The sequence below is a fragment of the Ambystoma mexicanum genome, chromosome 5q (assembly GCF_040938575.1).
Source record: "Ambystoma mexicanum isolate Mex_15411 chromosome 5q, UKY_AmexF1_1, whole genome shotgun sequence".
Taxonomy (NCBI): domain Eukaryota; kingdom Metazoa; phylum Chordata; class Amphibia; order Caudata; family Ambystomatidae; genus Ambystoma; species Ambystoma mexicanum.
The window spans coordinates 1136113752-1136139922 of NC_090933.1; the positions used below are offsets into that span (position 1 = coordinate 1136113752).

At 45.1% G+C, this 26171-nt stretch overlaps 1 protein-coding gene across 1 annotated transcript in view; it reads right to left on the bottom strand.

Annotated features, from left to right (window-relative positions):
* The window catches only part of LOC138498361 (extracellular calcium-sensing receptor-like), a 316510-nt gene extending 290539 nt beyond the window's left edge, over positions 1-25971 (bottom strand). The window contains exons 1-2 of the mRNA XM_069622146.1: positions 25967-25971; positions 24808-25099 (exon numbers count right to left, since the gene is read on the bottom strand). Coding sequence (XP_069478247.1) covers positions 24808-25099; positions 25967-25971 — 297 coding nt within the window. The remainder of the gene's footprint in view (positions 1-24807; positions 25100-25966) is intronic.
* Positions 25972-26171: the final 200 nt, after the last annotated feature.

Here is a 26171-nt window from a genome sequence, read left to right on the forward strand (position 1 = left end):
TCCCATGTGGTGTGGGCTGCCTGTGGGGTATGGTCATGGGTGATGGGGAGATCCCATGTGATGTGGGCTGCCTGCGGGGTATGGTCATGGGTGATGGGGGGGTCCCATGTGGTGTGGGCTGCCTGCAGGGTATGGTCATGGGTGATGGGGGGGCCCGTGTGGTGTGGGTTGCCTGCGGGGTATGGTCATGGCTGTTGGGGGGGGCCCATGTGGTGTGGGCTGCCTGCGGGGTATGGTCACGGGTTATGGGGGGGTCCTATGTGGTGTGGGCTGCCTGTGGGGTATCAACACGGGTGATGGGGGGGCCATGTGGTTTGAGCTGCCTGCGGGGTATTGTCATGGGTGTTGGGGCGGCCATGTGGTGTGGGCTGCCTGCGTGGTATGTACCGCGGCTGAAGGCTGCACGCGCGGGACTTTCCATTCGATTTGGCTGGTACGACCGGGGTACACGATTACGCTGGGGTGCGGAAGGGGTATGCGCAGGCCTTTCCACGCGATTTGGCTAGTGCGACCGGGGTACGCGATTACGCTGGGGTGCGGAAGCAGTACGCGTTGGCCCTTCCATGCGATTTGGCTGGTGCGACCGGGGTACGCGTTTACGCTGGGGTGAGGAAGGTGTACACATGGGGCTTTCCATGCAGTTTGGATGGTGAAACCAGGGTACGCGATTACGCTGGGGTGCAGAAGGGGTACGCGCAGGCTTTTCCACACGATTTGGCTGGTGCGACCGGGGTACGCGTTTACGCTGGGTTGCGGAAGTGATACGCGAGGGCCTTTCCACGCGATCTGGCTCGTGCGACTGGGGTATGCGATTATGCTGGGGTGCGGAAGGGGTACACACGGGCGTTTCCATGCCAATTGGCTTGTGCAACTGGGGTACGCGTTTACGCTCGGGTGCGGATGGGGTACGCGCAGCCCTTTCCACGCCATTTGGCTGGTGCGACCGGGGGATGCGTTTACACTGGGGTGCAGATGGGGTTCGCGTGGGCCTTTCCACGCGATCTGGCTGGTGCGACCGGGGTACACGTTTACTCTGGGGTGCGGCTGGGTACGTGCTGCCTTTTGCACGCAATTTGGCTGGTGCGACCAGAGTACGCGTTTATGCTGGGGTGCGGATGGGGTACGCACGGGCCTTTCCACGCGATTTGGCTGGTGCGACCGGGGTACGCGCTTTCGCTGAGGTGCGGATGGGGTACTCACGGGCATTTCCATGCGATCTGGCTGGTGCGATAGGGGTACGCATTTACGCTGGGGTGCGGATGGGGTACTCACAGGCCTTTCCACACGATTTGGCTGGTGCAACCAGGGTACCTGTTTACGCTGGGGTGTGGATGTGGTATGCGCAGGCCTTTCCACGTGATTTGGCTGCTGCGCCTGGGGTGCGCGCAGATTTTTCACACGATTACGATGAGGGGGCTGTGTGCTGGCCCACGGATGACATGGGGCCTTGCACCGTATTAGGCAGTTCACTGGCTTTTTCCTGTGCACGGGGGCGTGTTTGGGGCGTTACTGGCACTGCTTGATGTTCATTGTGCCACCGCTATTGATGCCTTGGGAAATCCATGAATATGCGTGCCGCGCAATTGCTGGTTTGCACCACGGTTGGCGCACACGTGGCACAGACTCCTTCTCGGTGCGCGGCTCTTGCACTACTTCTGCGCTGGATTCTATGAATCAGGCCAAAAACTCTCCAAAAAGTTCACACATAGGACAATATATTGATGCATACACCAATAAACGGGCAAAGCTAGCTCCCCCTCACTAATGAGCTGTCATCATTATTACGATGTTGATTATCGGGGAGTTTGTTGTGGGGTATAACAGTGCAACTTTTGGTGTTGCAGTGAGGGAAGGGCAATGGGGTGGAATGTTTTTCAAAATGTACTCAGCGCTGCACTGTCTTCATGAGAAATTAGATTTGGTACAAGATGGCTGAATACACCAATAGGCCAGAATTAGATGATGCCTTTTGCGAGACTGCTCAATGCCAAAGAGTAACTTTAGGAAATTACAGGCTTATCTGGTGGTTGGTGGTGCTAAGATTGTTTTGCTGTGAGAAATCCATTCATTGGTGTTATTGAGAGAGTCATTTGTGAGAAGGTTGGTTTCATGCAGATAGTATACAAAATATTCTTCAGAATTCCATGGGGTCCTAACTTTGTTGCATAAAATATTGCATATAAAATGTTCTGCGTCCGGTATGGGCCCACTTTGGTGACTTCTATTACTATTACAGAGAGAGAAGAGAGAAAAAAAAATGTTTAAAGAAGAGTCATTAAACAAATTCCAGATGTTCTCATACAATGACAACTTATGTCTCAATTTGTAAATCAATTTTTCAGTTCACGACAGTTCACGACAGACAGTGCATCTCCTGAAGCCAATCTTCAACGAAGGGGGCACCTGGCTTTTCCAACCTCGCAGTATTATCCTTTTGGCCACCATGGTTGATCGAAAAAAACAGGGCAGAGATAAGGTCAGAAAACCCTGCATCATCACCTAGGATCACAGTCTTGAAATCCAATACACACCCCCCACCAGTAATATTATCACACACATCACAAACATCACTCCAAAAACCTCTGACTCTCACACAGCTCCACAACATATGTTCCAAAGATCCCACCTCCTGAGCACACCCCAACACTCATCATTGTCTGACATGCCTCTCTTGTGTAAAGTTTCCGGACACCAGTATACACGATTGAGAATCTTAATTTGCCGAGACCTTTCCCCTAAATTCAATGAACACCAGCAAACATTTCTGCATAAATTCTGCCAGCAAACGACATCAATCTCATAGCCAATCCTTTCACTCCAAACTTACCGAAGTCTGTCATTACTTTGAAATCGCGACACAAATAATTTATAAAAAAGGAAGGGGGGTCTGGGAATCTCTCTACCAGCACGAACACAGCCCAATGACCTGTTCTTGGGTGAATAACCCCTGGGAGAGACTCTACCAAATCTTTAGCTCACTGTTCCTTTCACAGAGAAGAAATGTCCCCACATATCAGCCTTTGTCCAGCCCAGAGGCAGTCCAGCGCCGAAATGCTAGGCAATTCTCCTCTGAACAAGAGTACCAACAGTAATCCCATACACCTGTTTCAGCCTTGTTGGGCATCATCAGTGAGGTGAAACTGTGCCTCTCTAAGAACAGTGAGCAAGGGGTCCACGTCTGGATCGCCCTGGTAACTTAGGATGAGACCCAAAGTTAATTTATGCAAAACAAAGGGGGGTCTGGGAATCTCTTTACCAGCACGAACACAGCCCAATGACCTGTTCTTGGGGGAATAACCCCTGGGAGAGACTCTACCAAGTCTTTAGCTCACTGTTCCTTTCACAGAGAAGAATTGTCCCCACATATCAGCCTTTGTCCTGCCCAGGGGCAGTCCAGCGGCGAAATGCTAGGCAATTCTCCTCTGAACAAGAGTACCAACAGTAACCCCATACACGTGTTTCAGCCTTGTTGGGCATCATCAGTGAGGTGAAACTGTGACTCTCTAAGAACAGTGAGCAAGGGGTCCATGTCTGGATCGCCCTGGTAATTTAGGGTGAGACCCAAAGTTAATTTATGCAAAACAAAGGGGGGTCTGGGAATTTCTCTACCAGCAAGAACATAGCCCAATGTCCTGTTCTTGGGTAAATAACCCCTGGGAGAGACTCTACCAAGTCTTTAGCTCACTGTTCCTTTCACAGAGAAGAAATGTCCCCACATATCAGCCTTTGTCCTGCCCAGGGGCAGTCCAGCACCAAAATGCTAGGCAATTCTCCTCTGAACAAGAGTACCAACAGTAACCCCATACACGTATTTCAGCCTTGTTGGGTATCATCAGTGAGGTGAAACTGTGCCTCTCTAAGAACAGTGAGCAAGGGGTCCATGTCTGGATCGCCCTGGTAACTTAGGGTGAGACCCAAAGTTAATTTATGCAAAACAAAGGGGTGTCTGGGAATCTCTCTACCAGCATGAACACAGCCCAATGACCTGTTCTTGGGTGAATAACCCCTGGAGGAGACTCTACCAAGTATTTAGCTCACTGTTCCTTTCACAGAGAAGAAATGTCCCCACATATCAGCTTTTGTGTTGCCCAGGGGCAGACCAGCGCCGAAATGCTAGGCAATTCTCCTCTGAACAAGAGTACCAACAGTAACCCCATACACGTGTTTCAGCCTTGTTGGGCATCATCAGTGAGGTGAAACTGTGCCTCTCTAAGAACAGTGAACAAAGGGTCCACGTCTGGATCGCCCTGGTATCTTAGGGTGAGACCCAAAGTTAATTTATGCAAAACAAAGGGGGGTCTGGGAATCTCTCTACCAGCATTAACACAGCCCAATGACCTGTTCTTGGGTGAATTACCCCTGGGAGAGACTCTACCAAGTCTTTAGCTTACTGTTCCTTTCACAGAGAAGAAATGTCCCCATATATCAGCCTTTGTCCTGCCCAGGGGCAGTCCAGCGTCGAATAATCTATAAAGTCTGCTGGCCAAACCACCTTCCTTTCCATTCGAGCTGCCCAGAAAGATGTTCAAATCTAGGGTTTCTGACCAATCAACTTCACCCACTGATCTCTTCAGGCGTCTACAAGCAGAATCTGATAAGACCCTTGTCTCGCTTCCCTGCCTGACCCCCACATGCCGGGCGCTTCGCGGCGCGAGAACGAGGCTGAGCCTCGCATTTGAATCTGCTTTCCCGCCGGCAGGCGGATCCGACGGCGGCGCACACGAAGGCCATACAAAGGCCTGTTCCTGCGCCTGTTACGCGCATGGAAGCGCGGCGTGGCCACCCCCCTGCACAATTTTACTACTCTCCAACCGATAGACTACCACTCGGACAATGAAAACGTACTGTAAGTACATGCCAGCACCGGAGACACTACTGTCTGTTTGTAATCTTAACCGCTTTACTGAAATGTGCTCCCGGTCTCAAATACTGGTCGCCTACAGACCACATTAGACTGCTGTATTGTGCCCTTTGGTCGCCTACAGACCACATTAGACTGCTGTATTGTGCCCTTTGGTCGCCTACAGACCACATTAGACTGCTGTATTGTGCCCTTTGGTCGCCTACAGACCACATTAGACTGCTGTATTGTGCCCTTTGGTCGCCTACAGACCACATCAGACTGCCGTATTGTGCCCCAGGGTCACCTACAGACCACTTTGAGGAGCTAGCGCTGTGCCTTATGGTCGCAGCTCGCCCTGACACTAATCCAATATGCAAACCTGTTTGCCCCTCATCATGTTCCCGTACTGCATTCTCCCCAACCACACACCCTGCTTGGGCCACTACTACTGGCCCCATAACAACGGTCTCAGCAAGCCGGCATGCCCCCGGCATCACCCTATCCCATGTCCTACACCGTTCCTTCCCTCTACTCCCCCATTCCCAAACAGCGCAAGTCTTACCCCTAGGACCTATCTGAATACCATCAAGCATCATGCTATCAGCCCTGATCCAATCTCACACGTATTGCCCACTGCAGAGTCACCTCACCACAGCCATACTGAAAAATTCTCTAACCTCGTGACAGGTGTAGCAAGACACTTCCGATTAAGGTCTCATACTTTCAACCACCCCAACCCAGTCAAATATGAACACACACCTCCCAAACAAATTAGGCCCAGAGTACTTCCCCCTCATCAAAACCATACTCCTAGCCAGAAACCCAACACTACTTCCAAACCAGCCCCGGACACCCCCAATAAATTACTATCCACCTTTAAAGGAGCGCTCATCAATGCCCGCTCCTTAGGGGCGCATGCTATAGAAGTTCACGACCTCATTATGGAATCACAGCTCGACATACTAGTAGTCACAGAGTCCTGGCTCCATCAAGCATCTGGTCCACTACTAACTCTGGCAATCCCATCCGACTACACCATATTTAGAACAGATAGGACCCACTCACAAGGAGGCGGTGTTGCTATAATAGTCAAGACTAAATTACAGCTTAGATCTTGTCCCATCGAAAGTATTGAAGGGTATGAAACATTACTCGTAAAATTTCCCATAAATGCTAAAACTACGATTAATTTAATAGTAATTAATAGAGCACCTAGCCCCAACAACCACCCAGAGACTGAAATTCCGTTGCTACTAGCTCCACTAATAAAACCTAGCTCAAAATACATCATCCTGGGTGACCTTAACCTAGGTTTCAATGACAGCCAAGATGCCAAAGCAGAATCACTTCACTCCGCCCTGAAGGACATGGGCTTCAGCCAACTAGTTAATGCACCCACACCTATCAAAGGCAGGACTCTTGACTGGATCCTCTCCCTTAATACCCCCATAACCATTGAGGCCATCTCCCCTCTTACTTGGACCGATCACCATAACATTGTATTTACAATCAATCCCTCCGAACCCACACAAAAGAAACCTAAAACCATGATTACCTATGAAACTAGAAACGCCTGCAAACTCACGCCAGAAAACCTCACGCCTCCTCTTTCAAAAATCCTAGATTCTACCTCGATCACTAGTGACAACCCCTGTCTCCTAGCAGACATATATCACAACTGCCTCACTGCAACCATTAATGCTATAGCACCGCTCACCACCAAGGCAAAACGCTCAGACAGGCGATCTAGCTTCTGGTTCAATGATGATCTTATCGCCCTCAGAAGAACCAAACGCGCGTGTGAACATGCCTACAGAAAGCATCCTACTGCAGAGGCAGAAAAAGCCTACCAAGAAATAAACAAAACCTATAAAACAGCTACTATTACCTACAAATCTAATGCATATAATAATAGGATCAGCAATGCGACCTCAGATACCAAGGAACTATTTGCCATTCTAAAAGAATTGGAAAACCCTACCCCAGCCATAAATCCAACCATCCCCAGCAAGGAATGGTGCACCACTATTCAAGACGCACTAACAGCCAAAATTGAACTACTCCAAATAAAAATCACATCCAAAAAACAATCACTAGCCAACAAACCTGCCCTCCTTAATCTAAAGCGACCACATCAGGAATTCATCAGCTCCCCATTCCACTTCACACCAGTATCCCAAAATGTAGTGTTTGACACCATCGCCAAACTTAAAGCCTCCAACTGCAAAGGAGATTCTGTCCCCGCATCAGTAGTCAAATCCTGCGCCCACACCCTCACCCCCATTATCACCAACTTCGTGAACGCATCCTTCAATACTAACCTAGTACCAGCTAGCATCAAAGAAGCCTGGGTCACCCCTCTCCTGAAAAAACCTACCCTAGACCCTACTGTGCCCACTAATTACAGGCCAATAACAACTGTCCCATTTCTCCTCAAAATATTGGATAAATTAGCATACAACCAAGTCCAAACTCACCTTGAACAAAACCACCTCCTTGGCACGAGGCAATCAGGCTTCCGCCCCAACCATAGCATAGAAACGGCACTCCTTGACTTAAAAATCCAGATGGATACCATCAGAGACTCAGGAAAACTCTGCATCCTCCTCCTACTCGATCTCTCCGCAGCGTTTGATTTAATAGACCATAATAAACTGTGCGCCACACTAGCGAAAGACTTCAACTTCTCCACCGAAGCTACTACCTGGATCAAATCTTTTCTTGCTGACCGCACCTCCAGGGTCGCCATAGGTAAAGAAGCCGCCAACCCCATCATAGTACCCATTGGTGTCCCCCAAGGTTCCTGTCTCGCACCAACATTATACAATGCATACACTAAACTCCTCTTCTCAGCGCTAGACGACATGGGTGTCATCTACACCAACTTTGCAGACCACACCCAGATCCTCATCCCTTTATCGGGAGACTACACTCAAGACACCTACACTATCAACAAAATATATGCCATAATCCAAAATTGGATGGCACTAAATAGCCTCTGTCTCAATGATGAGAAGACTGAGGTTCTCATTGTGGGCTCCCAATCCAAAATAGAAGCATTACATGCTGATTACTCATCCATCAACATCGATGGCACAAACATATCAGTACTCAAACAAGTAAAAACACTAGGTGTCTACCTAGATGCCAACCTCACCATGACCAAGCACATTAACGCCCTCTCTTCCTCTACCTCCTACACCGCAAAACTTATTGCTCTCAGTCGCCAATTCTTGACACCCACCAACTGTATCACGCTGGCAAGAGCTTTAATCTTATCCAGGCTCGACTACTGCAACGTACTCTACCTGGGTACCTCAAAAGCCAATCTAAACAAACTACAGCTTATTCAAAATAAAGCCCTTCGGGCGGCCCTTGGATTAAGGAAGTCAGATCACATCTCAAATATTAGAAGAGACCATCACTGGCTCCCCATCAAAGCCAGGGTCACATTCAAAGCCCTGTGCGTCACATTCAAATGCATCCACTCTTGTGTCCCCATCTACCTCAACCACGCCATCACCAAAAAAGTATAAAAGAGGCCCCTCAGATCTAACAGTCAACTACTCCTAGCCATCCCCCGCTACAAGACAACCAAGGCAGGAGGCAGTAGTTTCCAATACCTCGCACCCACATATTGGAACACTCTTCCCCTCCCCATCAAAAATGAGCAAACATTCTCAGGTTTCAAGAAATCCCTGAAAACGTGGCTATTTAACCAAGACTAAAATCCCCTTCCATGCTTCAGGAAATATCACTGTACTGAAGCCCTGCATTAAATGTCTTAGTGTATGATTATTTTGTATTCACATGCACTGCGCCCGATTGGCAATTTCTAAGAAATGTTTTAACCAAGCTGTCTGTAACATCGCCGTGGTACCCAAGGGTTTGGGCGAGTAATAAATGCAATAAATAATAAATAATAATAATAATAATAATAAATTAACAAGACCCCATCTATCTCTCATCTCAGCAGCTGTTAATGGTAGTAGTTGTCATTAAGATTTGTAATTTCAATTGAAATTTCACAAGCTCTATTACACTGAACGATACTCCTTGTATCGTTGACTGGCCTCTGACAAATGTATTTCTTTTCTTCTTATTTCCAATCTGCCCACTCTCTCCACAGTGTGGAGCCAGAAGTGACCAAGATGCGCTATGCATTCTACATCCGCTAGGGGCAATAGACCATATCTGGTGCTTTATAGAGTTGTCCCTCAACAAGAATACAGGATCATTCTGCCTCCTGGACAGGAGATGCATCTGTGTTGCTGGACAATTGTACTGCAGTATATTCTCACTGTAACGATACAGTATTCGTCACAGTTCTTTCTCTCCCAAGAACATAATGGGCAGCTAACATTTCCATTCCACAAGGATAGGCCACACACTTCTTCCACTCGCATTGCCCCTGTGGCCAGCCCAGGAAGGCACAGATGCTCAGGCACCACTCAATGGAAAGGAGCCACCCATTGGTGAAATGGAAACAGCGTCATAAAGGAAACGGTTTGTTATTGGACAGCATCACCAATAGATTGGGGCTAAGCATGGCCAAAAGAGGTGCCTGATTGTGGTGTTTTTCAGCTTTTTTTACACAGCTTTTCAGCTTTTGTGACAATGTGCCCGATACGCAAGTTATATTGATGGTAAGGGGTGATATGAATACTGTATTAGAATTAGAGTTTTATACAAAGAGCCGGTCAAGTGGCACAGCGAGTAGAGCGCCCGCTTTGACACCTGTGCAGAGCCTGTTAACGCAGGTTCGAATCCCGGCGGGGCCAAACTCAGCCTTTCATCCTTCCGAGATCGATAAATGAGCACCACACACCGTGGGTAATAATAAGCAGCGCTCAGATACCTGAGGGTTTGTAGCGCTATATAAAAAAAAAAGCCTAATTAATTGACTAGGGCAGCAGCGGAATTGCTTCAAGGTGAATTATTAGATGTATGGTGACACCTGCACAGAGGAAAGAGATTACACCTTTTATTCATAGAGTCATTTCATGACACCTCAGGCAGGTATTTGGTTCATACTAATAGGACTGCTTTGAGGAAAATGGCAGTATGGCTCTCAATATGGGAACAGTATGGCATGCCTTCAAGGTTTACAGTAGAGGTATAGCCATTTGCCCGTTTGGCGCTTTGAAGAATAGCATATCCAACAAGATATTGCAAGCTCTGAAGCTAAACTACGATGGTTAGGGCATAAGTGCATGTTGACACCCTATCCGCAATTACTCTCAGACGTTCAGGCGGAGCTTGACATGCTCAGCAATTGCAATTGGTTATTATGGTAGAGGGCTGGCTAGGCTTTAGGGCCATGAGAGGGATGGGAATAAAGCGAAGGCAGTGCACAATGAGTATGTCAATGCCTGGGCAGAGAGGAGGGAGATTCTAAAGATGTAATGGCGATTCGATAAGAATCTTTATAGGTGCCAAGACTGCAGGGCAACAACAAAGAACACATTTTTCATTTTTTTATTTCTTGGCATGGAAACTCTCTAGACTAGAGCAGCAGAAGCACATTGACTATCGGAGAATTATTGGGGGCTTTAAATCTGTTTTTGATTGGTAAGGCCCCTTGTCAGATGACTTGAGAAATACTGCACTATATTGGCTACATACTTGTTACGGATGTGGGAAGAATCACTGGGGGAGAGGGGGAGGGGGTAGCTCCACTCGTCCCTCAAAGAGTGAGTTATTATTACTACTCAAACTTAATAAGTCTCAGAAAGAAGGTAAGTCATTCTTAATACTGGCATTAAGTAATGTAGCTACTAAATTATGTGTGCGAGAATTGGCTTCTCTCCTACAATCCCTTTATGAGTCATATTGTTCACACAGATCTCTCTGGGTTTATTTCCGGAAGCTCTACAGCAATACATGTGAGGTGGATATTTAGTGTCCTTTCACAAATAAATTCAGAACTGTCAGCTGTGATGGTTTCGTTAGATGTTGAAATACTCTTGATTCTGGAATGTAGCGTTTGCTGTTATGGAGTAATGTGAGTTTGTACATTGTTTTGTGTCATCTATTAAGACGTTATACATGTAACCAGTAGCAAAAATGAGAATGCATATCACTTTCTCAGCTGTGTTTCTCTGAGTAAGGAGACCCGGTAAGGGGGGCCGCACTCAACCTTGCTATTTGATCTGACAATTGCAGCCCTTGCTGACTTAGTGATGCAAAGGCATAAACACTGGGGTGCATGTCTGGAGGTGGAGCCTGAGATCATGTCATTGGCCCTCATTACGACCCTGGCGGATTTTTTCCGCCATCGACGGACTTTCCGGCCATGGCGTAAAGTCCGTTTACGCCATGGCGGATGGTGGACTTACCGCCCCATTCCGAGGTCGGCGGGGCGGTAAGTCCCCATTGACCCATTTACCCTTCCCCATTCCCATTTCGGCCCCATAGGGTATAATGGGAGTGGGGAAGGAGTTAATTACGCCACCGTAAATTACGGTGGCGTAATTAACACCAAGGTCCCATAGCGCCATGGATTTTTACGCCCGCAAAAAGCGGGCGGAAAAATGACCATGGCGCTATGGGAACTCGTAGTTGGCGGTAAGGGGTCGGCGCAGCTAACGCTGGCGCAAACCCCTTACCGCCAGGGTCGTAATGAGGGCCATTGTATACAGAGGATGCCTTGTTAGACATAAGTTATCCTGACTCTAATCCTGCGCCTGTCATGTCTTATGCAATGCATTTTGGCTCATATTATTGATTCAGTATTATTGGACTCCAGAATGGCTTTCTACAGGTGGCACCTCAGCTGCTGAGCATCCCTCCTCCGATGGCTGGGTGGTAATCACAGAGCGGAGAGCGACTTGCCCCGTACGGGCGCTTTGGTTTTGACTTCATATGCCACTAGATCCCCCGGCTTGCATGCAATGCACCAGCGGCCAGTGCTGATAGTGCTTGCTGCTGTGGTGAAGCGTTGCCATGGAATGTCTCGCTACTCCAGCGGAGCAGGCAGTGGCGGGGAAAAAAGACAGCTTTTGGGCTTTGGTTCAATCATGGGGATGAGTTGATGAAGATTACTTTTTGATTTTGTTTTTCAACTGAAAGAGGAGGGGGACACCAACTAATGGGCAGCGCTGGCAATGCCACAGTATCTACTGCCAGCTGCAGGCAAGTGTCAGCAGTACGGGAAAACTAAGAAACAGGATACGCAAAAACTGTCACATGGCCACCGCTGGTCCTTCTCTACCTGACACTCAAGACTGCCACCTGGAAAGCCTGCATCAGCATTGTGGAGTTGAAACCCTTCAATATTATTATTCTCCTAACTATTTTTGCTAATTGCTACATCCTGTTGGCGGAGGATGATTCAAACGCCACTAATTAGAACCTGAGGACCCTGTATACCATCTGGGTCCTGCCTACAAAACAAAACTTCCTGAGCCTACAACACCCATGACTGCAAGTACAGAAGACATTTGTAACACTATGACTGGCTCCCAGAAGGACATGTGACTTTCTGTTGGATCGTTTTTTAAATAAAGTTGTGTTTATGCGTTGCCACATCCTGCTTTTCCAGAGGGCCCTGTGCACCATGTGAGGGTCCTGCCTACAAAACGAAGCTCCTGAGCCTCCAACACACAGGACTCTGCATGCAAGTGTGGAAACCATCTGGAAAACTATGACTGGCTCCCAGAGTAACATGTGACACACTGTGTCCCTTATTTAGCCTCCCCTGGGTGTCTAGCCCACGTGTCTACAAAGGCTGAAAGCAGCAAAGGGCAAGCTCCCTGCTTGCTGGGCCCAGTAAGGGCCTAGTGCCAGGACCCCTGCTCAAGTATGGACCTCCCCAAGTTCAACCCTTACCTGACTTCTGCTAGCTAGCTTCTGTTACTTCAAAGGAGCAAGGAACATTAATGTTTTGGATCTGTTAATAGTCATTTGGTTACTCATAGCCTCATTCTAGCCCAACTCAGAACTTACACCTGCTTCTTCTCAGCTACCCATTTACCCTTTCCCTTTCCACCTACGCACCTATCCTCTCTCTCTTGGGCTGCACCCTTTCTTCATTGTATTCACTTGCCTATTTTGTATACCCTTCATCATACATCTTGATGTTTTACCATTCCCTCTTCTGCTCATTTTTCTCCTTTCCTTCTTTCACAGCCTTCAGCCTCAGACAAAAGTGTAAACTTGAATTTCAATGGTTAAAATACCAATCGTAGGAAAACAGAACTGCCTGGAAAAAGGTTGATAAATCATACAAACTTAAAATAGTGGATACTAAGAAGAATGTCTTGAACACTGTGATTGACCAATCCTTGAACTGTATCAGAAAACTCTTTGAGATTCTAAAATCACTAGAAAAAACAAAGGCACTCCATGCCCCCTTTCAGCCTACCAACCAGGATTGTATAACGATCTTAGCTGCTTTTGAAGCTAAAATCACCAATGCTAGGGATAAAATAAAAAACTCTGTGGGACCCGCCATATCGCCTAACAACCCTCAAGCCCCAGACTCCAGTTCTCACAAACAACCCACTTTCTCCATATCTCCAACTTCTATATCGAACATGCAAAAAATGTTATCTTCGATGCGTCCTACTTCTGGCCTGGAAAATATTCTCCGGTCAAAATTTTATTTGTTTTCATAATGAACTATTTGCCCCCTTTTTGACCAGATTTGTGAACGCCTCTTTTAAAGACTGATCGTTCAAGGCAGTTACGGATACCCCTCTTCTCAAGATGCCTAACCTTGATCCAAAAGAACCGAGCCATCTCAGACCCATTATGTACTGAAACTTTCTTCTTAAGATCCTTGGCAATTCTGTCTCTTCTCAATTTCAAAACTATGTGTAACTGAATGGTATTCTCCATAACAGGCAATCAAGTTTGTAGATCTGCAGTCTCACATGTTGAGAATCATGGATGAGGGAAAAGCTGGGCCGCTGATCTTACTGGACCTGTCAGCGGCTTTCAATTTAGTGGACCACAACTGCCTCTTGCATTCCTTGCTTCACCTTGGACATTGCCCTGAAGAGGATGTCGGTTGGTTCCACTCTTTCCTAACAAATCAAGAGTCAGGAATTCTGTGGGGTCCTGCCTCCTCTCCAATGGCACCTACTCTGTGTGGGTTTCCCCAGGGAGCGTGCCTGTCATCTGCTTTGTTCAATCTATACATTAGGCCGCTATGCTTGCTCCTAGATGTTCTGGGGTACTCTTCATAAAATACGCTGATGATACCCATCTAGTTCTGGAAATTATTCTGCTGCCTTAGCCAATCTTTACGAACAAATTGAAGTATGGATGTCCGAAACTTGGCTTTGTTTGAACGGCAGTAAAACAGAGCTCCTCACTTTTGGATCTCGGCAGGCCTTGGCTAAGTTAAGCGCAGAGTACAAAAGCTTTAAAGTTGGGAATAGCATCATCCAAGTGCAAAATAAGGTCAAAACCTTAGGTTTTCAGTTGGAGGTGTAAGGAAGGTATGGTATCAAACAGTAAGACAGACACAAGTGATCACTGTTCAAGGGTGTTTATTGAACCTCAATTGAGTTTGAGCAATGCCTATCTAATCCTAAATCTAAAGAGGTAACAAGCTACGACCATCAAATAATAATAATGCAGTCCTAATAGAGTCTGTCAGAATAAAAGGGCCTATACTAATAAACCTATTTCTAATACTTACTTCTAAATACAAATAGTGTGGGAAACAATGTTATGCAAAAGAAACGTGTTCAAGAAATGATATGTCAAGATATTCAAGCCGTTGGCTTCCTTACCCATGTTTCCAACACGGGGCAAGGCAGCACACTCGAGCTTAGCACAATCTCTGGGTTTTCTAGCACAAGGATGCAGTTCAAAACCTCAACATCAGAGCCTTCTGTGCCAAAGTCTCTTTGTCATTCAAAGTCTCTTATTTCAGAGGGCCTGATGCAACACGACAAACATTAAAGTTCCTTTCTTCATAGGATTTCACATATACAACTTGTCAGGTGATTTTCTATTCACCCGGGGGTCCCCCTCTGCCAGGCTCAGACCTACTTTAACACACAACCTTCAATTGGTCTCCCTCTGCCGGACTCGGACCAAATTTATTTACTTTTCCAAACTTTCTTTACTTCATCAAAATCGAAGACTTCGACTGCGCAGGATTTTGCTCGACCCGTCGCAGGACCACTTTGATTCACAATTACTTGTTCTCTTCTTGATATAAGCTTTTTCTCAGTTCCACTTTTGCCACATCTCAACTGGATACCTTACAGAGACCTTCGATTGAGCACCCATGCAGTGCCAGACCACTCTGTCAAAGGTATTATATCTGGCTTTTAAAGTTCAATCACTCATCAGCAGTTCAACTTTACTTGCAACTCTTATCACACGCGTTTTAACAATGTTCGTTCCAACGCTCGTCAAACGGTCTTGTATCGGTCTCCTCAACTCACCGGCTGCATTGATTTCATTGACACTGCTTTGATCTTGGAGCCAAGGATGGTACCACAGCGGCTGGTGCTTCTCCCTGCCCTGATTACTGACACGGGAGGGCCCCGGGTATCTCAGACACACAATGCAGCATTCTTGAGCCTGGTTTCCTGGTCTTACGCTTTCATTTCTTGAGGTTCTGGAAAGTAACAGTTCCTTGTAGAAAAGGTCAAGGGAATTTCCCTCCTTGCGATCCCCTTCTGTTTTGTCTGCAGGCTGTCGGCATGTTATAAATTAATAAATACATTTGCCATCTTTCTTCTCTCATTCAGCTGCTGTCTCGAAACTGATATTTCCTATTTATTGTTGTTTATAGTTCAAACAAACTTCTACAACAGTACAGATATATTTACATAAAATCATCACTGAGAATACATTAATCATCAACAATATCAATTCATCAACATTATCAATTCATCAAATAGTAATTCATTAAAACACATCACATTCTATTATACAAACATTACACTCATTCAGACGTGAAACAAATCACCCTCATCAGTTCTCATACAGAACAAAGAACCATTCAAATCTATATCATATGTCCTTATCAAAGGTGAGTATACTTGAACATATGCAGTCAGATAAGTGTAAACTAAGTAGCATTCATAGAATAGTACCAATTCATGGGTAATAGAGATAGAGAGCAGATGATATCGCTATTTTTCTTTGTTTACAGCAGATTTGATCTTATCCATAGCCATTGTCTGTACATGGTACAATGCAATGATCAAAACTTCAGACGACGTATTTAGGCATAAATGCCAAAAATGAATAGTTGCAATGGATTCAAAATGATGTACATATCGACAATACATACGCCTATAGATGGATACAAGTTTAGGACACTCAGTTAATATATATCTTACAGTCTCCAAATTACCTTCAATTTCACATATTCGGCAATACCTTTGGCTGTGCGCCAATTGCCATTGGGTTCCATGTGTAGCTCTCACCGGAAGTTGGTTGAGCCGCATTAATAGCCGAAATTTACGCACAGCCGGACACGGACATCTTACCAAATACATTTGGGGGCAACGATATTTATAAGTGGCCTTATATCTTCCACAGGTCGAGCATTCTAGCGACCAATTGAGTAAAGCATAGGAATCCATACATAATACATCATACTTTTTTAAATCATTATTTCTTTTGCGATCAATTATGTTCTTCCCCATGATAGTAAGCATTTGGCTGACCGGATGACACAGTGCTTTCAAAGGGAGCAAGTCTCTTTGATATTGGATAATAGCCTTTAGAGCCGCACGGCCAAACTCGACTCTTATACATTGTATTGGACAAGTAGATGGAAGGCTTAATATGGTCCGCCAGAAATAGCCTTCAACTTTATCAAGCCAAGACAAATTTTCAAGTGTAAGGGCTTCAAGGCCATAGGCCAGCACTGGTATGAATGATTGGGTATATAGCAACATTATGCCTTTCAACGTAAACCCAGCATATTGGGAAACATAATTACGTACAATCATGGTAATTTGGTTGGCACATGGATTTTGCTCGCTATTAATGATAGGTAGACAATTTTACTATCCATTGATGTTTCATCGTGTGCTTTGCCTCGCTCAAAGTGTGCTCTTGTGATCCGCCTTTTATCCATGCGTGGAAGTTTAATGGAAGTCAGGTGTGAGTAATTATCAGTAATTGCCTGACCTCGCCTGACCTATGCATTTGTGTTGTAAAGGGGGGATAGAGTTCCTAAATGACCTAAAGGATGGGGTAAAGGTGTCACAGAGAAGGGGATACCGCGTCTCACCAGCCGGCATCCCACTCCCACTCCCCGAAGACCCCTCAACCAGGTGATCCTCCCACACTGTTCTACCCCCAGGAACTGGATCCAAAAGCGATGGCTGTATCCTGGCCACCTAAATGACAGATCCTCAGGGACTAGTGGGTGAGACACCTTCTAGTTTCTCACAGAGGCCTCACTGAATGCAGATGGATATATCAACCAGGTGAGCTGAAACTGCAATTACCATCTCCGCCTGTTCAAAAACATTCGCCAATACATCACAGAAAACAACTGTGCAATAATTGCTCGAGCAACTATCTTGTGGAGGCTTGACTATTGTAACTCGTTACTGATCAGAGTGTCATCAGCCAACCTGAAAAAATTCCAGCTTCTCCAGATTGACACTGTACGCGTTGTCAAAAAAATCACAAGAATTGTTACTATCTCAGATCATAGGAGGGACCTCCACTGGCTCCAGATACAGGAATGTATCAACTTTAAAGCATGCACTCTGATCCACCGGTGCGTCTTAGGATCTGCTCCCTCATACCTTAAATCATGGACTTCATGCTACATCCCAGCTAGAGCATTACGCTCTTCCAACCAGCTGCAGGTGTTTTGTCCAGGCTTTTCACGTTCAAAAGGCCTAGGAAGATCGTTTACAGTAAAAAAGGCAAATCAGTGGAACACCCTACCTCCTGCTCTTAGACTAGAGGTGGATTTAATGGCTTTTCGTAAAGCTCTCAAAACCCGCCTTTTCGAGTAACTAGATAACTCCCTCCTGACTCTCCCTTAGTCGGACTTGATTGTCCTGTATTTTTTGCTTGTATCTAGTGTGTAATTGTTGCGCCTCGATGCCCGTGGGCTTTCGGCGCAGTATACAAATCAAAAAATAATACAAATACAAATATTACTGAGGTTGGAATTCCCTTGGACCTGCAGTGGGCAATGTTGGGCTTTACAATATTAAAATGTCACAATTGATGTGCCGATTCATTAGAAAGCAAAAAGATGTATTCTGTTCAGATGGAAGGGTTGTAGACCCCGCTGTAGAACATTGGCTACCTCGTTTTATGTGGGATAATAATGACAAGGCGGTATATACTGCTTCAATGACTTTGTCCATCCCTGTATGGACAGGTAGCCTGCTTTCGGTCATATGTGTAATCATATCACATAAGAACGGTCATATGGTCGACAGAAAGATTGTAAGTGTCAGACTAGTATATGGGCCAACTGCTTTATATTGTGGTTTACTGCACTTACCAATGATCTCTTTATACGTCAATTCCACTCTTTCTGTAATGTAGCGTCTTGTTAACAGTGTCAAGTACTTAAATAAAGATTCTTTTTACAATAAAGAATCCAGGAAATACTAAAACCTGAAAACAGGGACATTTTTGCAGGAAAACATCTCAAATTATTTGGAGAGCTACTCCAACTAAACGACGTAAATGGTCAACCAGTATTTCAAACCATCCCCACAAAGGATTGTGCCAAAACAATGGGTACAATCGGCAATGTTAGTTTATGAAGTTATTTTGAAGGCTTTGAACTAACTCAAAACATGCGTTACATGCAAAAAGGACTTATATGGTAAGACACTTAAAGAGACTTAAAGACACCAGAGTAGGACAACTCACGGAAAATGATACAAATCAACGTATTCAAACAAGAGACAAAATGAGTCTGCCTCACGGCTTATCAAGTGCATAACATCAAAAGTATATTTTTAAAAGAGAACAACCCAACATTGCATCTAAAGCTTTTGACCAAATCCCAAAACAAAGCTTAACGAGCTAAATGAAAAAAGATGTGGAAAAAAATAATATAAATCTAGAATATACAGACTCAAGAACTGCTGGACTAGAATTATACTGTCAACATGACAAGGTGGAGTAGGGATTGGTCTATGGAGAGATGGGACATGTAGTAGGTTACCAAAAACATAGCAGTGCCATGCATATTGAGGCAACAGAATAGGTTCAATGTGACGCTGCAAAAGAGGTACAATTTATCAAAAGAGTAAGTGCCCCTGTCCAGCTACTAAAAAGAAGCTAATGTCATTAGAAAACAGTGCCCTGTTACTCCTGCATATGCAGTAGAAATTCATACCATTAAAAATGAACAAAGGTGCTCTAATATCCCAAACACCTTAGCTGACAAAGGGCCTCATTACGAGCCTGGCGGTAACCGCAGCGGTAAAACCGCCTGGTTACCGCTGGACTCGTATTACCATTCCGGCTCTGTGATTCTCGGAATTACCAGGGCATTACAACCCCGGTTTCCCGGGAATCACGGAGGCGGAATGGTGTTAATCCCCATTCCCATTGAGTCCTATTGGACTCAATGGGGATCATGGAAACACCGGCAGCATCTCGTAATGCTGCCAGTGTTTCCTTGTCCGCCTGCAGGCGGGCGGTGTTAAACACGCCAGGTCAGACCTGGCGGGAAAATCACCTCCCGCCTGCAGGAGTTGTGATCGCCCAGCATGGAAACAATGGTGGCGGCGGGTTTACCGCCACCGTTGTTTCCATACCGGGCGATTTGTAATGAGGCCCAAAGTCTCATTACTACAACAAAAAATAGCCCTAAAAAAATCTCAACTTAATCTCAATCCATCTCTCCCAATGACACTTTACCTCAACGGAACTCCTTAAGGTTAATATATTTGTCTTTACGCCACTGCCCATCTCAGACACTATCAATATTATCAAAGGCCTAAAACCCTCTAAATGCAAGGGTGACACATGTCCTGCAACCTTGGTAAAAGAATGCACAACTGAACTTGCACCTTTCATCACCAGCCTGATCAATAACTCTTTTGCTACCAACACTATCCCGGAAGATTTAAAAACAGCTTGGGGTCTACCATTAATTAAAAAACCTACATTAGACCCTAATATCCCCACTAATTTCCGCCCTATCACCACGGTACAGGTCTTATTAAAAATGTTGGACCGTGCAGCCTATCTGCAGATCCAAAAGTTCTGGAATGTAACAATCTCTTGGACCTAAGACAATCAGGCTTCAAACCAGGCCATGGAATGGAAACAGCTCTACTAGGTTTGAAAACACAAATGGACCAGTATAAAGACAAAAGCAACCTCTGCATCCTCCTTTTATTAGACCTCTCGGCAGCTTTTTATTTGGTCAATCACGATATCCTGTGCCAACACCTTGAAACCGCGGCCCACGTTTCTCCTGAAGCCATTAAATGGATCAAATCCTTTCTCTCTAATCGGACCATGAGGTTCTTCTCGGATACCTCAGCAGCCCCCCCTTTCTCTGTTACCTGTGGCGTCCCACAAGGATCCTGTGTGTCGCCTACACTATACAATGCATTCACTAAGCTGTTATTCGACAAGCTGGACAAAATGGGTATCACCTATACAAATTATGCGGATAATACACAAATACTCATTCCAATTACTGGATGTTACGACACTGACTCAAAAAATGTAAACAAAATCTACCTTGCAATCCAGGCTTGGATGGCTCTTAATGAATTGTGTCTCAACGATGACAAGACCGAGCTGATTCTAATTGTAAATAAAACTAAACTAATCAATCTCCCACAAGAGTATAAATCATTCAAAATCGGTGGCAACACCATCATGGTCGCTAACGAAATAAAAACTCTTGGTGTCTACAACGACTCTTCCCTCACTTTAAATAGACAGGTCAACGACATAGTTTCCTCTGCTGCCTACACAGCTAAACTGATAAGAGCCAGCAGGTCATTCCTCTCCCCGCACAACTCCATCACCCTGGCCAGAGCCTTGATACTCTCTAAGATTGATTATTGCAACTCTCTATTTGCTGGAAATAGCACTAGAAATATCAAAAAATGACAAACTGTACAAAACACCGCCATCAAAGCAGCTCTGAATATTCCCTTCAACTAACACATTTCGTCCACTAGGAGGAACATCCATTGGCTCCCAGTCATGACAGAATCAAATTTAAAATTCTCTTGCTCACACACAAATGTATCTCTAACAACGCGCCTGCCTTCCTTAGTAACCTGATTTGCAAAACTCAATCCAATAGGCCTTGTTATTTTTACACTAACCTGCTCACCACCCCTAGATATAGAAGCCAGAAAGCGGGAGGCTCAAGCTTTCCGGTGATCGCACCCAAACTGTGGAACACACTCCCCATGCAACTTAGAAATGACACATCTTTTTGGTCTTTCAGAAAAAACCTAAAAACCCTACTATTTCGGTCTGATCTTCCATCATAGACACCATACCACTTAGTTCTCAGCGCCCATGCTACCACTATGACAAACACTAGGTATACTTAACCAATGTAACTGTGGCTATCTTCTGAATGTATGCCTTGGATGTGTAATGGATTATGTCATTACTATGCAAACGTATTTTTCTTATGGAAGCTCTAAAAACTTGTAACCATCTTCTTAAGTGTCAGTGCCTAGTTGCCTTTGGGCTTTACAAATGTACAAACAAACAAACAAACAAACAAACAAATAAATAAATAAATAAATAAATAACAAAGATTATGTTCTGACAAAGGTGTTGTTGACACTGGAGCAAAAGTGTCAGGCTTTGACAGTAGAGAGTGGAATGGGCAATTTCAGCTAACAAGCTACATATGCCATATGCGGTCACCACCCTATAGTTAAGGTGACACTGCACGTTCTATGTCAAAATGGAGAAATACTTTCCTCTATAATCTTTGAACCTGTGTTTTGAAAGTCAATACATTGAGCAAGCTAGTGAAATTTACAAGATCCAATTCAGCGTGTCAATTTTGGTAGGAATCAAAAGCTATAGGAAGTTGAAATTAATTAAGGCATTTGTTCACGTTTAATGGAGAGCTCTGTCGGAAAATGCAAGGATTGGAAGGCACATAAACACTTTACTCAGAGTTTGCTTATGCTTACAAATTTTGCAAATCGCTTCAGCCAAAATTAAGAAGCTGAGTTTATGAACAATACAATACAGGAACTTATCTATATTTTTGACATGCGCAGAACATTCATAATGTTTAATATCATGAACAAGCAGAAGCATACCCATTTGAACACTCATCTGGGGTAATTTGCAATAGCCAGAGTGGTAAACTAAGGCGTAAAGCAGTTTACTATGTTGTGCGGAAAATACCTAAAAAGCGTGAGAGCAGGAAAAAAATATGCAGGCAGTTGTAGCCGGCTCACTCATCAGGCTCTCGTAAGACTTCCCAGGACCCTCTGTAAACCTTTCTTCTAGCAATAGGTTTCCTCAGGGTTGCCTCTTGGGATCTCAACCATTCGCCAGTTGTTTCATGTTGAGTGGACAAAATGTGAGACAAGATCACACATCAGTTCTTTCCCCTTTTCCACAAAGTCATCTCTCGAATACAAAATGCCTCTGCTCTGCGTCACTAACAGTCTTTGGCACAGAGTTACTATGATAACTAAAAACCTGGGGGTGAGTAGCCTCCAACATTAGACCGCTGGTTGGGTATCTTGGTCACTCTGGTTGAAGTTCTGGTTTTTCTTAAATAGTTTCCACAAACTCTCTCAGAGATGGGCTAGGTCAGGAGAAATACTATTTGGTGGGCGGGGTGCTGACTCACATCCCTGTCTCTGAGTCTAGAACCTACTACCGGAGCATGTCTTCATTTCCTCCTCACAGAGATGATGCTCACATGTGTCTGAAGGTCTGACACTGGGCCCTGCCACTAGCTCTTGAGCTGTCTGTCGTCTAACAGTCTTGATGTGCTGTCACATTTTCAGGCTCCTACCATTTCTCCCAGGCAACCACTAGGCTTGTGGTGATTTCCCTTCTTGCCATCACTGTCCCTGCACAAGGGACTTCCCAGCACACTCCGTTCTTGTTGCCTGCCTCTTACCCCTCCTCCAACTGCCATATTTGCCTCTTTGCCAATTTTCCACCTTCTCTTCAGATGTTTTACCTCTCTCTCCTTTCTTGTATATATTTGTTTACATTTTATATTTCATTTTTATATTTCTTTTGCACACCAAACAGAATTAACTCCATCTAGTTCGTCACCTTCGTCAACCACTTCTCCTGTTTCCCCTCCTCATTGACCTGTGTCTTTGTCTTGATTTGTGTTTCCTCTATTCTATCCCTTCCTCCTTGACCTGCACTTCCTCCGACCTTTTCTGTTCTCTAACCCCCTCCTGCCCCTTCAACTCGTTCTGAATCTCAGTTCCTCCTGCCCATTCAACTCACTGGGCACCTCCAACTACATCGTGCACCTTCAACTCCTTCTGCACCTCTGGCTATTAATTGTTGGCTGCTCTGCTAATTCAAATGCAAACAACCATCCTTTCACTCACCTCATTCATATACATGCCTATCCCCTCCCTCTAGGCCAGGTTTAAAATAACGCGTGGCACCTTGAAAAAAATAATCTGTCTGGTCTGGGGATGAGTGGGTGGACAAGTATGTAGAATTGAGTTGGCCAGCTTTCCTGCATATTGGTGGACCGGTATGCACATCAGAACATGTAGTGGAGCCGTTATGGCCTCGCTTTGGCTTCACTTGACCACCTGAAACATATCTGGTGAGCATATAGACGTTTTGGGAGGATGGCTCAGGGGCAACGTGCTCGCCTTGGAAGCAAGATGACAATCCCCACGTCCGCGCTTACAAACCTCTGGGTATTAAGCGCGTTGTAAATAACCTATCATATCTTTGGGGGCCATAATTTTTATTTCCAAAATCTGCAGGATGAAAATAATACTACCAGCCTTCTCGTGTGCTGTGGGGGAGACCAGCGGATCCACCCCATGCTGACTCTGGCCACACATCAAGTAGTGGGCGGTGGGGTCTGGGCCCCTGACTCACCCTCACACTCACAGCAAGGGCTCAGCATGGGATGTTGTCAGAGTACAAATTCACAGCACAGATAGCCATCCTGCTGATTGTTGTGGGTGGCATTCCACCCTAATGGTTGCTATGTACATTTTCTCTGCAGAGATTAATATTGGCGATGCTATGGCTGTATGACCCTGACTCATCTGCAAAGAATATGTTGGTGACTCTAGAATGGAAACAAATGAAGAAGGAAAGAAACAGGAAAAACAGGAAAAATACATTTTACTGCTATAGATGCTGTTTCTGTAATAAATTACCAACGCAAATCAGACTGCTCTGTCTATTCTTCGCTACAGGAAGGATATAAAAACCCTACACTGAGGAAAACATATCCCCAATCACTGACCTCTCTGCTCAACCTTATTTCTTTACCTCCAGAGCTCCCCCCACCAATGTTCTATCACAGCTAACTCTGCTACCCTCACACCCTACTTGTAACCCCAGGGTGTGTCCCGTTTATTTTGCACTTCATTGTTACCTACGTATGTTTGTGCTTTATAAATCCCATTCATATGTGTGTACGCCCTACTTTTGTTTCAGCCATGTTAATGTTGGTGATCTTGTGAGTGTGTGTGGCCTTGCCTTATCCACAACCAATGAGGTGATGACTCCAACCCCACTCTGCTGAATGTGTGGTGTGCATCCACATTTGATCCATGCTGGTTAGAGATGCTATGAGCGTGTGAGGGTTAGCTGGCATTCACATCCAAACGGGTGTATTGGTGACTCCAGCCCCACTCCAAGGCGTGTAGGTTCGTAGGTTCATCCCTTTAATCTGGGCAGGTTGATGTTGATGTTGATAACAGTCTTCTGAATCAAATCATGTTACTTACGTGATTTCTTGTAAAGTTGTATTTTCTATGAAACGACACTTACTGTTCATTTTAACTGCATACATTCACTAATATGTGTATTCCATTTACCTGGGGATATCTGTGGAGCCCCAAAAGTCTAGCCATGGGAATCGACGCTAGCGAGGATGCGTCCCCAATCACGGCAGTCATTGGCATCAGGCTGTGGCACTTGTAGTTTATCACTGGTTCCTCCTCTCCACTCAGCATCCAGACAGTGCCCTCCAGGGCTCGGACGATGACCCCACATGAGTCGTGGATCATGAACCCCAGGGTTGTGTTGGGCAAAAGACCTGCACTGCGGTTAATCTGTTGAATGGCGAAGATCAACCCTTGTACCCAACGATATGACCGCACTCTGAAACTACAGAGAATTTAAGATCAAACGCTTATTCCCTTTTTTCATATTCTAGCACTTTAGAAAAAAAATATTTTTCAACACATTCTGTTCCAAACTTTTGATGGAGAACTTGGACCAGTAGGCAGTGTCCATCTTCCTAAAATCAAATCAACGTGTTTCAATGTGCACTATGGCTTGACTTGGATTTCTAAGTATGCTGCCCATTGACATTAGTTTTAAAGAGATACTTGTGACATGTCCAAAGTCTCTGAGACTTATCAATGTATTTCAATCACCTTAATCATAACAGCTTTAACTTGCACAGTGAGTGGCAGTGAAGAGACTGGAAGCCATCTTGAACAATTAACTGACCAAAATGTCTTGATCTAATCATTCGTTTTGGCTGAAAGTAGGATAAGCCAGCTTGACCAAAATATGACTCCTCTGTAGTCAGGCTTTTGAATGTGTGTGAGGATACACACGTACTTTGTGTTTCTTCGCTGTATACCATTAATCCAATCAGGCATTACCTGACCCCTAAATGGTAGCGTCAGGTAGGCTCTGATCAAATGATTACTCCAGTTATCCTATTCATAACAGTACCCCTGGACCCGCCTCCCTCTCACAGCTCCATATTTGAACATTTAAAACATTTCACATTTATGCTAAGTATTGTCTATTCAGTGTTGTCAGATTGGGCTATTTCCTGCACATTTGGGTGACAGAAAACCCCATGGAAAAAATCGGCCGTGTGCCGGTTTGCCATGTGTTGGGCTACATTTTGCTTGAAAGGGTTCAAATGTCGAACATTTGGCCATTAAACAGTGCAAATTGCTCCCCAGGGCTGATCTCTCGATGATTTTGGGCTACATTTTACCATTTTATCATTACCTCATGACAGAGCCATTGTTGTACTAATGGATGTTCGAGTTTTCTTTTGAGGAAGCGGTGCTTCTGAGTGGACGCAGGGACGTCATTTGGGTGTAACAGGGGGTCGCAGTTGCAATCCCTGAGGTCTCCATTACTACCCCTGTGGTCTCCCTTGCTACCCCTTAAAAAAAAGGGTGTAAATGTAAACTCCTGGACTGTGGTCAGT